Genomic DNA, 14391 nt, shown 5'->3' with positions numbered 1-14391 from the left:
CCTGTAGAAGAGAGAGTTACAATCACACACACCTCTCTTTCCTAATGATAAAAAGGTTAGACTCAAATTTACAAATACAAACATCCAGCAGTTCCAAGTCAACTGCAAATTTTGTTAAAACTATGGCCTACAATATACTACTTAGTCCATTTAAATAGTCACAGAAGGGATTATAATGATCACGATTCACTCCTGTCGAGTTTTCATGTGGACATCCTTGCAGAGGGGGGTTGCTTTCCCACAGGCTTACCTATATAGAATAGATTCCCACCCAATGTGCAATGGCCTGTTGGAGATGAACTGTAGAGAATCCTGTTGGAATCTCCACTGAGACCTCAAAATCACTTCAGTTTTGGCCACAAAAGATTTCAGCTACAAAATCACACCAAGTAGATGCAATTTCATGGAGTTTTTTTTCCTTGTTACAAGTTCTGCTTGCTATAATTCAGATGCAAGTGCTGTTTATCACTGTGCCATGAAGGCTGAACGGACATCCACAGATTTTTGTAATAATTTCCTTGAAATCTTCATCAGTCTTCACCTCCTTATTTCTCTGGGATTAAGGCGTGAAAATTCTAGGTGGAAATTAAGAATGCTTCAGAGGTAAACTGAGGCCTACAGCCAGATTACATCTGCCAAGTCAATGTATGTAGAAAAACAATCATCCAAATCAGCATATATGTCTTTTGCAGAAAAAACAAAAACAAAAAACACATTTTGTTACCTACAGACACGGTCATCTAATCAGTTTTGTGATAAAATAGGATTTATGTGATTTTTTCCCTCTTTATTCTACTTTTTGCAATCCTCTACTAGTTTCTAATGTAGCTTATTTGGCTAACATACAGCTTGTTGTGGTCCCATTCTGCACTTATTCATTCCTTGCTATCTTTCATGGATTTTAGCATTACTTTAGTTTTGCAGGAAGGAGCAGCTGACAGTCATTTCCTTTAAATTTATCCTCAGCAGCAGCACTGAATAAGGTAAAGAAGGTTTAATCTCTTAGCAAATTAGAGAGGAAATATTGACACTGTTTCCAAATGCCAAGAGTACTCTCAGTCCACATCGACTTCTATATCTTCCACTCAGTATTTTTCTTCATCAACAGTGACTGCTTAAGGCAATATACAAGCAAATTATGTTGTGAATACTTCCTCTGGTACCTGTTCAATGTAGAAAGATAATCAAGCCAGCCATATAAAAATCTTTGACTCTTGGATTGAAAATTATCCAGCAATTTGCATCCACTCGGGCCAAAAAGCATTTGTGGTTTTTTTCCTCTATTAAAATCAGAGCAAACCAAGTATGCACTGAACCATTTACAGGCCCACATGATTTCTGGAACATCTTTTCCTAGTGGAATATTACCACTTGTTTTCTTTGAGACTCTCAGTGATCATGCCTTTGGTCTACTTCCAGCCGTTTTTATGTAATCTCTGCTCCTAACCCATATGAAGATTTACTTAGTGCTCTTTTCACTGGGCACTTTCCCGAGGACTCTGCTGAAACACGTGCAACGGTCAGCAGTTCTYTATTTTGCTAAACCAATCCCAGTGTGTATTTCCCAACACTCATATACGGGAGCTATGAAAGACAACTCTTAATGCTCTGGTTAGAGAAGCTTAATGTGTTCATGATTTCTCATATTGATATTTTTCTTTTTTATAAATGGGTTATGTGTTTGAATTTCCTAAATATAGCCCCAGTCCTCRTTTGTTGTGCCTTATCAGTTTCGCTTGCTCGTAGATTAATTCACATTTCTCATTCAGAAAAAGGCCAAACTGGGTCAGCCTCGCACAGTGCCTCCTCTCCTGCCAGCGTACACTTTGCTTGCGTTCTTTTTTGGACACACTGAAACATAATMATCTCTCTGGCTATAATCAAAATCTTCCTTTACTTAATTTGACTATTTTAATTCTCCTCATAGTGGCTACTAGACACTAGAAATTACCAGCAGCAGTAGAAATCTGCCTGGATAAATCTTGGCATTTGTATTAAAGCACAAGCCATCCAATAACCCACAAATCTCAATCCAGCAAGGTAAGTGCCTGATTTTCTAATATCACTAACGGAGCCCTTTGTGCTACGTGTTCTAGTATTCCTGAGGTGGATTGCTATATCTCTTCCTGAGCAGTTTTTCCCAGGTGTCCTTCATTGTCAGAAGACTGAAGAAGTGGGAGAAAATCTCCTTTCATTCCATCTTGAGAGAAAGGCAGTTGCTCTCACCTGCCACTCTTCAGTGCCATTACAAATGGAAAGAGACACATTTTAAATTGCAGCCTTAAAAATATACTTTCCTCTTTCCTGGAAGTTCCTCTTTTTATTATCTCATTCTTACAATCTATCTTAATGCTATCTGAGGATTCAGACAAGAAAGCAGTGTATATCCCAGATATAAGCCATTTGTTTTACCATATCTTATCTTGCTATATTTATACACATATAGTTTATAACCCTCTAAATTCTCTTTCATCCCATATGAAGTGCTACTTTTTTTAAACATGCTTAATATGTGAGGTATTCATCTGATTAATGTATCTTTTGTACATCCACACCACAGTGATCCAAATTCCTTTATGCACTCAGCAGTGTCTGTCAAAACYAGACTATCATTAACTTTACCCCAAAGTAGACACTGTACAAACCTAAAATTAGAAGTAGCAAAGCTCACTTCAGATCTCCAATAAAATTCTGATTGTTGAAGTTAATACTTTCAGATTTGGAATTTTGGGGATTTTTTCTTTACATTACATTATGCACATATGAAATTATGTTTTTCATGAAAAATACTGAACCACTCTCTCACATCCTCCCAGCTGCTGGCAACAAATGCTTTGCAGCTGCGCTGAGCATTCCTTCCTTTCCCTGCCGTATAGATGAGTGAGCGCAGCAGTTAGTCAGACATAACACGCTCGTTCTCCACTGTGCTCACTCTTGAGCTTTGACATACCTACGTCTATAGACGCTTAATCGTGCATCATTCTGTGATGCTGCCTGGACACTTCCTGTACAGTCTTGGTCTGTTGCCCTCTAAAGAACATGATCTTTGGCAAAGAGACATCCTTAGGATGTATCAAAACAGCTGGAGCTTCCTTCTCATATCTGTGTCAAATGGCAGCCTTTTTCAAACCTTTCCTTCCCCCTCCCCCAAAATCTAACTTCTGATATGATCTTACCCACTGAGCACAACCGACCACCTTAATACTTCATTTCAGAAGTTCACCAGTCTTTGTACAATGACCTTTCTGAAGGTTCACATCTTCATCACACAGAAGAATAMAAACATACATACTTTGAGGAGTACAATTTATGTTTCTAGGAAGACTTCCACATCTCTGTGCATCAGCCTCAAGTGGCTTAGGCAATTTTTCTCCTCATATTTACCACAATTTTCTCCCACAATGATTTAGAAAACTTGGGAATTAGAAAACTCACTGGAAGTCCCCTTAATTAAGACAGAGTTAGGGATATCCAGTTTTGTTTTGTATTCCTCAAGAACACTGAAAACCAAGCAGGCATGAGTTAAAACTGTTCAAAACTAAATTTTGATAGCCAATAAATACAGTGTATGTCCTTTATGTATATAATACCTTACTTCTGCAAGCTGCGTAGACAACTCAGGAACAGACCCTATGTGGTCTGTAGCACTGAAACTTGTACCTCTTAGATCAGGCTCCATTTCATCARGCTCTTCACTCAGACTCCTAGTCCATACTTCAAAAACAAGCCCCTATTTCCAAAATTGTAGAGGCTTTCACTCAGGCCTGCATTTAACTCGTATATCATTTGTTACTGAAGCTGGCATCCTGGATATACCTGCATTTCTTTTCAGCAAGCCCACCAGGTGGGATGGAGCAGCACGGTTACCTGAGGAAGATCAGGGCCCTCATCTCAATGCAATCACAGCATGGCTTGGCAGCCTTCTACTATTCAATACAACTGGTCAGTAGTCCCAGTCTGAGCAAGGGAGATGCTTCCCATGGGCTGTTGGGAGGCAAGTAYAGGGATGTGGGATTAAGATTGTCTTGGAAGGTACTTTCCATGYATTTCCAAAATTTGAAATTTCTAAACTCCTTATCCTCTTATTTTCACAAGTTTGAACATCACTTTTGAACATTTTGTGAAGAAACAGGACAGCAAACATAAACATCTTATTTTATTGAAAAATATATATTCTGTTCACCAATTCTCATTCAAAAAAGAAAAGAATTTAACGCTATTTTTGAAAGATAAATTGAGAATATTTTACAGGTCACACGTAGCAAAAGCTCCCCATGTAAATAATGTAATATTTATTTTGAGTACTGTTTGCAGTTTATTGTCTTTTGGGGACAGAAAAAACTGACAGAAGTTTTGTGGAATTTCAAAAGTGAAAGATGTTGGATGTTATAATTTTCAAAATGTTTTTGGCTCTCTTTGTAATRATTTCTTTAAGACATTAATTTTGTCCTTGGCAGTGGTTGAACTTTTTCACAGAAGGTTATGAAATACTCCYATGCAAACGTATCTGAACAACTTCTCTAAAGTTATTTTGGCAAAAAGAACTCTCCATATAAAATTATTTAGGAGCCAGAAGCTGAAGTCTGCAAAATATTTAATTTCCTGCTCGTTTCCTCTTGTTCCCCACCTTTTTGTGGAAATGTAGGTATAATTGCCTTTTGGAAYCGACTTTGTATGACAGTGTAACACTGAATTTAGCAGAGCATTTACGAGTGTACTTTCTCTCAAACACTTTCCAATCTGGTATTGTACACACAAAAAAAAAGACAATAATATCAAATTAGAAGAAAAAGAGTTCTATGTTATTACCAGGTAGATTCATTGGCAGACATATAAGAGATTTATTTTGATGGGGAGGTCCTTTACTGGTATTTGCCAGAAGACACATCCAGTCTGCTTGGCACCCCGATGTAGTCCACATCTTACCACCATTTATGATGTACTCATCGCCATTTCTCACAGCTGTTGTCTTGATATCTGTTTCAGAACATAGGAAATTAAGGGTTATTCTTGTGAAGGAGGGATAAGCTGACCCCTGAATGACTGGTAGAGTCATACAGTTGCACTCAGATGGCTGATTTCCACCCCTCACTTTAAGCCCTCCAAGTCCTCTAAGCCTTCCAGGCTGCGAGAGGCAGACCTTTCGTACAACCCACTTTGAACAAACCAAGGAAACAATACAGCTTCTCTCACCCTCCTTTAAGGTGGGATTTTCATTCCAGTGGATGAAAGTAGAAAGCCTTCCGTAAGTAAATTTGACCCTCAAAAACTCAGGCTGAAAGTATTTCAGCCTGAGGTGCTCTGTTATGTGTTTCTGCTACTGTGTAAATTAATGGCCTCCTCAGTGACTAATGGAGTCCCAACTTAAACAAACATAAGCCTCAATATGCGTGTAGGCATAAGGAYATACGTACGTGCACTTCCTGCATGTTCTAGGTCAGAATGGTGTAATAATTCAAAGCCAGTAAACTTTAACAGGGCCCAAGTTTAAATGTTAACATCTCTACGTGAAAGAGTTCTAAACACTCCTACTTGTACCATGCCATAAAAAACAATGTTATTTTCATTCATTAGTGTCCACATCACCCTTAAGCAGCCATAGATGCAACAGACAGCAGGAGCGAATCATTAGTTATTATRTATGCTTCAGCAGGATTTCCAAGGGTTGGCTTCTTTCCTCTGAACTGTTGTCATAAAAGTATTGCAAACTGAATTTCTTGAACTAAAACTCAGCTGAGGGAGACTCTAATACATGCCTAGCTATAAGTAGGTGAYGGTAAGAGAGAAACCAACCAGCACTTGCAAATCTAACAGGACRATAAAGTCCATATGAGTGCATTTTACCACGTTGAACTGATGAAATCTACTGAGGGGAGTCAGTAGACCTGGGAGGGTAAGAGTCAGATGCAAAGTGGAGCGGGCAGGCACATTTAAGTCAACTGGTCATACCTTCACACAAACCCCCCTCRGTCTGCACATGAAACTTCTTCCTAAAGGCTCTAAACTCAAAACAAAGCAAACTCAAGAACCTGACATTCCTTTACAAGATAAACCTCATTGCTAACCTGGAACKGAGTTCCCACTGGTGAAAAGGAAATCTGTTAATGAAAAAGCTGGGGGAAAAGCAGTGGGAGAGAATCGTATAATTGTATAAGACAAGGGAGTTGTGGACAGAGCTGTGGATAAAGGAACTTACAAGAGAACAAGGACGAATAGCAAGACAAAGAGATAATACTGATGTTGATAAAAAYAATAGCCATCCAGCAATACAGAAGAACTATGCCAAATCTGTCCAAAGGACTTGATGTGGAATCTGCATAATAATGCCGGCCAACAAAATAAAGTAATCACAAGTACTGGTGTTGGTTTCACATGGACACAGACCCCAGGCAATCATATACATGGAGACTAAATAATATATGGAGGACATAAGTGCTGGAGTAAGAAATACAACACTGTACCAAAGTAGCATAAAAAGGTAAAAGGCGATGGGAGCATACACAGAGTGATTTACATCAGAAATCCCCTTGTTCTGGAACAACCACTGCACAGCTGCTGCTGAGGTCTCATGGAAGGTCTGAGGGCAAACATCAAGAGCTGCAATGTTATCAGAAAGATAAGCAGCACTTGCAAGTACACAGGGGGATAACTTCCCACATACAGATTAAAGAACAAATGCCATTACTAATGGGAGTGCCCAAATACTCCCAGATGTGACAGTTGACAGTTTGCTTCAAATACTTGAGAAACAACTATTTTAAAACAACTCATGAGCTGATTCTTTTTAACTTAAATTAAAGGAAGCATGACTAAGTCAATAAATTAGTTTTATATTTAAAATACAGCAGGCTTTGAAAATCTACAAAACTATTTACTGAAGTCAAGTGGACTCAAAATCTCAAGGATAYTACTGTGAAAAAACTTTGGAATATTCCACTGTAACTATTCTCCCTGATAGAGCATGACTCTGGGAAAAGGCCACGTCAGTGAATGCTCCGCAGTGATTTTTGGCATGTCCACACCACTGGCTCTGTGCTGCCTATATCTCAATAGCTCACAGGGCGTGCTGTGCCTGTCCCTGCACAAAAGACCACAAGGTAGTGAAAGGCATATGAGACATCTAGTGGCAACTAGGCAGCCGSGGCTGGTCAGTTCGCAGTCCAAACTGTGACATACTTGGTCAGGTAGTACTGTCATGTGGACTCAAGTTTCCACTGGGCTTTCGAGTTCAGGCATACATCTAAAAAACCTGGACACAAAATAAGGTTGGTTCAAGTTTTAAGGTCTATCTTACCATCAGAGATGGTCAATACATATCCTATAAGTCAAAAATGAAGAAAACTGCCACAAGTGAGATCGAGTGAAAACCTCATAGATGAGCAATGACAAAATCCAAAAAGATTGAGAAGGCAAACCAAAATGTTTCAGCCACATGTAAAATGAGGAGAAACATGAGGCATCTCTACAGGATGGCTCAAAACAAAGCAAATATTTCCCATGCAATTTCACACACACACACACACAAAAAAAAAAAAAAAAAAAAAAGAAGAAGAAGAAAGAAAATGGTTTATAATGTAGCTGACAAAGCATGACATTGACAGGAAAGAGTGTTTAGAAATTAAAAGTAATAAAGAAGAGGTTGTTGGTTTCAGTAATCTACACAGCTTCAGCATACATTTTGAAAGAAAAGAGAATTCAGTTTACCAATGGTAGCTCAAATTAACCTGATCTGCTAATTATGAAACTGGATTTTCTAGAGAAAACCAGAATAGGAAACAAACCTTGTTGTACCCAAGCCAACAAAAATATGATATTACTAGTTAGTTATTAGTTAACTAATATATTATTACTATGTAATTATTAGTGAAAATTTTGCAAGGATGAGAATTAAGATAAAAGTAGAAATGTGGATAAGAAACATGGCAAAGGGAAGATCACATCAGGTTGTTTTAAAAGAGGAAGTGCTAGCATTCAGGGGACGTACTAATGGAGTTCCTTCTTGGAAATCAACCTTTGGATGAAACCTATTGAGTATTTCTGTTAATGATCTTTGCAAGAAAAACAGAAATACATTAATCAAACATAGGCATGAGGAAGTATTTATGCCATTACAGACAGCTGGAACATCACATGCAATTCTGATCACTTGTGCTCCAGAAAGACGGCCTAAAAAACAGAAAAGCCGAAAGACTGAATTCCAGTGAGAAGGAATGGGGCAAGATATCTGTGTTGAAGAAGTGTAGATGAAATGGGTTATTTGGTGCAGTTGCCAGGAAGATATAACTTGAAACATAGAAAGTTTCTTTCCCRATGTGACTATTAGCTACACAGTTATATAAACTGAGGAATAAGTTGTCCATTTAGTTACCATTTAGAAGCATTGTAAGCTGATTTCTCAAATTATACCAGGGATCAGATCTATCATGGCAGGTGATTAAAAAAAAAAAAAAAAAAACAAAAAAAAAAACCATGCAAACATGCATGCATGCAGAAAAAGCAACATCTTTCATTCTACAGTCTTTTCCTCAGCTGAACTGACAAGCTGGGTTTATCAGATAAATTGAACAACCTCTTCTCAAAATTCTCCATTCCAAATTTCTCTTTAATTGTCTTAATCCAACTACATCATACCAATTAAGCTAAAAGATAAACAACATGCAAGTAAAAGAATATTTGTGTCACTTAYTATCTAGAGTACTGCATCAAAAAATTAAAATCGTATTTAGAAAGTTTTGATAATCACCTAATTAAACTAGAAAGATATTAAAATAAATGATGTTGTGTTTCCTACATTAGAAAATTTCAATTTTCAAATTATTTTAATTAAAATAAGGTTATAACTATGCAATGTTTTTTTCTTATGAGCAAAATTAATTAATTAGAAAGGAAAATGGTATTGGATCACAGAAAGAGACTTAATCCCATTATTACATTACCCCCATTAATGCTCTTGAAAACATTTTGCTATGTCTCTGCTTTAACACTGAATCTATCTGTCTTGAGAAAACAACATGAGTTTGGTCGCACAAGTATTCAAGGAGGTACACAGAGGGCTCAGTTTGGTCGACCAAAARACTTCAGCCAAAGTTGTTTTTATCTGTGGGAAGAAGCTGTCACAATAATTTGTAGGAAAGCTGTGTTCAGGTTAGCCCTTTTGTGTTCAAAGAGCAAAATCCCTAAAAGTGGTTTCTTGTCATTCCCTCCCCTTGAAGCYTGGAAACGACAGTCAGATGAAATATTTTTAACTTTATCTGCATTACCCATTTATATTTAATTGTTCAAATACACATGGCTTCAGGTACACCAAAACAAGACAAGTAGTCTCATGCAAAGTGACCAAAACACAGGGCTCATACATTTGGCATAGTGAATTCTTCATTAGCTCTGAATAAAATAATAGTCAATTCAGAGACATTTTCACTGCAGAAAAATGACTGAAGGGACTGAGGTGAGGTCAGAATGAGCTAGAGGAACCTCTTGTGAAAGTATGATGCTATAATTTTTAGAAGGATTAACTCTGCAATTTTCCCACATCCACTGGAGAGATCTACATTAAGAAAGGGCAAGTTTGGTCCAGTTGAGCAGGTTGCACACTGTTGCATATACACCTGCAGGTTTGCACAACTGATGATTGCTGTGCAACTCCAGAAGGTGTCATAGTGCTCATGGCCGTGCAGTAGTGACTGGGGACACTCAGCAAAAACACAATGAGAACTCCACACAATGAGAACTCCAACGTCAGTATGACAGGTGTATGTAAAATATCTTCTCTACTTTTATCAAATTACATTTCATTTGAAGATGGATTATGATTCTAATGTCAGGCAAACACCAATATTCCTGCATTTCCAAAGATTCCTGCTTTCCTCCCCAACTCTTCAGGCAGCAGTAAGTTGAAAAGAACAACTAACAGCAAAGTCTGCAATAAGAAAACACTATTTGTGAAATCCTAGARGGAATGGTAGACAACTAGCACTGTAAGGCAGTGCAGCATCTAGTGGCAGAGCATTCAGTATTTTCCAGTGGTCACCACTGTAAACAAGCATCGCAGCTACGCCAACAAGCATCACAAGTGCTTATGTCTGCATCAGAAAKTTATACTGCTCTCAGGCTATTTTCTAAAGTTTGCAGCATCCATAATTAGCGCAGTATATTTTTCTTCTAAATGGTTGGCCAGAATCAACAGACGCATCAACTGGTACCTCCCTGCTGTCTTGCTGGTTATGTTTTTACTGACTTTGACATTTGCTGACTTTGACAAGTCAATGAATGTCRTAACACTTCTTATACTGGAAAGACAATTTACACCAATATTTACATCTATGCTGAATGTGGCCCAGGTATAGAGTAGTACCTGTTTATGTTGCATATTAATCTGTTCTGCTTAGCCCATACAGGATTATATCTGTTCACGCATTGACAAATATGTTCAATTCAATTACTTTTAAATGCCTCAGAGACATACATAACTGCTCCTGCAATATCACAGTATTTTCCCATTTTGCTCCAACCACACCAGACTTTTCCTTCCTGTATACTTTTCACATATGCTATTGGCAGGGGAAGTTTCAGCGAAATCAAATTCTTTCTGCGAGAATACCAGGATATCCAAAATTGGTGGTTTGCTAGGTTAGCTTACTTGCAACATCTGATCCAGCTCCAAYTTCACTGATTCCCAAACAAGCCACAGAATCTCCAGCTATAGTTGGCACAAGGAACTGTTTTTTCAACTCATCTGAACCAAACCTGCAATAATATAACAAAAATAGAGGTTATTAAAAATTTTTGAAGGTAAATCTTACTTACAGGACCCTTATGCATTTTGTTCTACCTGTATCGGAACCAAATAACTTTCCTAGGACTAGGTGAAATCTATCCCAGAGCCAAAAGACAGAAGAGATGCTCAAAATCTGTGATCCTGACCCTTCAATGGAAGGGCAGCCACAATCACTTTAAAAAGGTTTTTACAAGTATTCAGGCATCTCACTCCCAGAGAAATCAGTGTGGGTCTAGATGCCCCAAATCTGATTTTTATGGCTGTTGCATTGATAGCTATCAGATACACATAAATGTAGTCTCTAGGATTTCCCCTCAATGATTATTCAGTCTGCAGTTAACCATGATGGAGAACCTCCCCTCTGCATATCTGCTGACTTTTGTATCAGGTTTTTGCCAGGTTTTACTAGTGACAGGATGAATGTGCTGAGAAGTTATAATAGGCCATGGCTACTCTGAGTCTCTGCAAATATCAGTATTCCCAGGATTAATATATCTAATATCTGCATTTAAATCTTACAGTGAAATCAGACTGCTTCTTCCCAGCTGCTCTTCTACRCCCCACAAAAATAAAAATGGAAACAAGCACACCATTGAAGGTATTTTAACACACGATAGCCATATTTTAATCCATTTAATGTGAGCTATGCACATTTTGTTTAGGCTGATTTAGATTAGAATTTTAGAAGGACTAAATAATACAAAATCACAGTGTATTTTGTCAAAACAGTGATTTTACCAGCCAAAGGTGTCACCTGATCAAAAAGAAATTTCAAATGTAGTTGATAAAACTGTTCCCCATAAAAATCTATTCTTAACAATCACTAGCAAGCAGCTACTTTTTAACACCAAAAGCCAACATCAGCATCACCAGCTGCCTGCCCAGCACACATCAACCACAACACTTCCCAGAAAAGAGGGACTAAATCTCTCTTTGAGCAGCAGAGCAGCAGCAACCCCTGCCAAGGCCTCGGAAGAGCAGTGCCTGGTAGCAAGGCCTCTCTTTCTTTGGGAAGACACAGATAGCTCAGGAATGACGATTAGCTGGTGCCTACTGGGGACAGAAGGGAGCTGCTAAGGCCACAAAGCAGCAGTGATTCCTTCCCTGAACACGATTTTTTTTCCAGTGCATCAGATTTTTTCTCCCAATGCCTCAGTTACCCTCACTGATTCAGAATGTGGTCTAGCTCACTTCAAGGTTAATTTTTTTCTAAACAACATCCCCYGATTTGGTCTTGCAGTGTGAACGGTGAGTTCATGGCCTAGTTCTTATACCAGCAAGACTGAAAAATTCCTCAGGTTATCAGATCTCTCTTCTATGAGCAGGAATCCACAAAAGACAAGCTACTCTTCAGCCTCCTCTTTAGTTAGAGGCGTCTAGGTCAGCATCTCCACGCTTCTCCCGAGGCGCAACAGCTTGCTAAGGAGGCTACAGTYACTTGGGCCATCCTTCAAAAATATTGGCAGCTTACTTCCAAAGTAGCAATGACATTTTGGTTAAGAACAGACCCTTAYACCCTCCCTCCACCTTGACACAAAATAGTCAAAGGACAAGAGAAAGGAAGAGAACCAAGTAGGAGCTGGCAGGTATTTTTGCTTTGCGCATGTAGGGAGTTCAAATCATATTCCTGCCCCTGGTGAAAGCAATCACAGTAGCAATCCCAAATATTAAAAAGAAGTGAGCTTGGAGTGTTTACTCCTTCCCTCAGTATCCTGGAACAAGGTCTCCTGGTACACAGGATACTTTTTTCTTTTCTTTTCTTTTCTTTTTTTTTATATTTTTGAATGTGATCAAGTATAGCCAGCTGTACATTTATCAGACAAAAAAACCATGAAAACACAGATTATGAGAGGAGCTAGCAGCATTGCCTATTAAGGCTGTTTGGCAATGTTTTCTGATGTTTTTAACTTTGCCGACCTTTTGTTACTTCAATAGAGGATTTTCATGACAAGAACTTACCTCAAGATAATGTTTTTGGTTTGATATTTCTGTTTGTTTGTATTGAGTTCCAGAAAATAGTTCAGCTATTCCCAAAACTGAGGCTGGGGAAATGTTACTTTGCCATTAAGAAAAAAAAAAAAACAAAACTCTGGCAAGGCTGTCTCAGAAAATCACACATCTTCATGCTTTGTGGAAAGGACACGCTCAGCAAGTGGCTGGCTATTGTGTTAGAAATACTTTGTTTCTGTAAAATTCTACCCATCTTAAACACATCCCAGAAAAATCTCATGTTTGCCTAAGTACCACATGCTCTTCTTTCCAGTCTAATAGGTTCAGAATTAGAAAATTCTGTTCCCAATGAGATCATGCTCTGACCAGATTATGTCTGCTTTCTGGGTTGGGGCYGTGTACTAGGGCCCAGTTTCCCAGGTGATTAACTGTGCAGCCCTAGCATCCCTCTACAATACACTTTCATGCATATGTGTATATAGGCAGACAGACACAGGAGTCAATAAACTAGACCTCCTTGATGCTGAGTAAGCCAGAAGTCCCAAGCATGCCATTTAAAAACATCCTGCATGGTTGTAGTTCATTGTCTTTTGCTCCACATTTAATTAGTAACATTGCTGGAATGTCATGAATACTAACACAAAAATGACAATGATATATGATCCCATAAATGATGATAAATYGGGTAAATGGAAAAAGAATCACAGTGAAATACAGTTTTAAGAAATTTTACAGATCCATATGGATCTGTTTATGTGCTCTGACCATTAGAAATTGAAAGTCATCTTTACTCATTCTAAATACATATAAAAATTTGGTTTCTGACAGGTTAGATTGCTACATGAATGAAAAATGTCTATTTGCACATCACTATTCTGGCTTAATTGCGCTGATAGTCATCCTGTTAGAACCACAGATCCTATTCACTTTTTTTTCTTATGCTTCTGGGAGAAAAAAAGCTGAGCTGCAGTGAATTAATTCAATTAGCAAGGAAGATTCTGAGTACAACTGGCATTGTATTGTACACTACTAACTGCAAACTGAAGTTTTGAATACAAACAGCTGTAGGCAGTTCTAACAGTACTCAGGATTTAATTTTAAAGGCAAGTGGTTTAAACCAGTGCAACAAACAGCACAGATGAGCAAGAGTCAGAATTTTGCTTGTGGGCCAATTGACTGGAAAAACATAATTGTGAACAAGTTCCAAGTGCAGATCTGTAAGCATTTCTGTTTTGGAGAAACTCAGAAATACAGAAAAACACTTCAAGCATGAAAACACGTGTTCCTGTAATTCCTCTGGAAAGCGCCAGCTGCAGCCCAGAAGGTCTTTCAGCATGTTTGTACCCAAGTGTGAATATGCTCTGGTTCACCACTGGGCTAATTAATGCAGGCAGTCTCCCATTGCTGTGACCACACAGCGCCTGGCCAAGGCTGCATGTACCAAGTCCAGAGATGGAGGGAATTTGGTTACAGCTGGCTGCAGCCAGCTGAAGGGAGACCTGGAAAAACAGAGGATGGTGAAACTGGGTGCTACAGATATTTCAGATCTTCTCTCATCAGCCTCCACTAGCCAAACCTTTAATCACCTATAACAGCCTACACTGTGGTTCAAGACAAGATCTCACCTACCTTATGCACACCAGGAAATTAGGCACAAAATGTGA

General features: G+C 38.5%; 1 protein-coding gene across 2 annotated transcripts in view; it reads right to left on the bottom strand.

The window, feature by feature from the left end:
• The window catches only part of LOC146592730 (putative acyl-CoA dehydrogenase 6), an 86679-nt gene that overhangs the window by 15982 nt on the left and 56306 nt on the right, over nt 1-14391 (bottom strand). For both annotated transcript variants that reach the window (XM_085310515.1, XM_085310514.1), the window contains exons 4-5: nt 10640-10746; nt 4810-4977 (exon numbers count right to left, since the gene is read on the bottom strand). In XM_085310515.1, the coding sequence (XP_085166641.1) occupies nt 4810-4977; nt 10640-10746 (275 nt within the window). The remainder of the gene's footprint in view (nt 1-4809; nt 4978-10639; nt 10747-14391) is intronic.

This window comes from Rhea americana, unplaced genomic scaffold (genome assembly GCF_003343005.1).
Source record: "Rhea americana isolate MKP2758 unplaced genomic scaffold, rheAme1 scaffold_32, whole genome shotgun sequence".
Classification (NCBI taxonomy): domain Eukaryota; kingdom Metazoa; phylum Chordata; class Aves; order Rheiformes; family Rheidae; genus Rhea; species Rhea americana.
The sequence above is the reverse complement of the archived record's forward strand: the minus strand, read 5'-3'. Positions and strand labels throughout refer to the sequence as shown.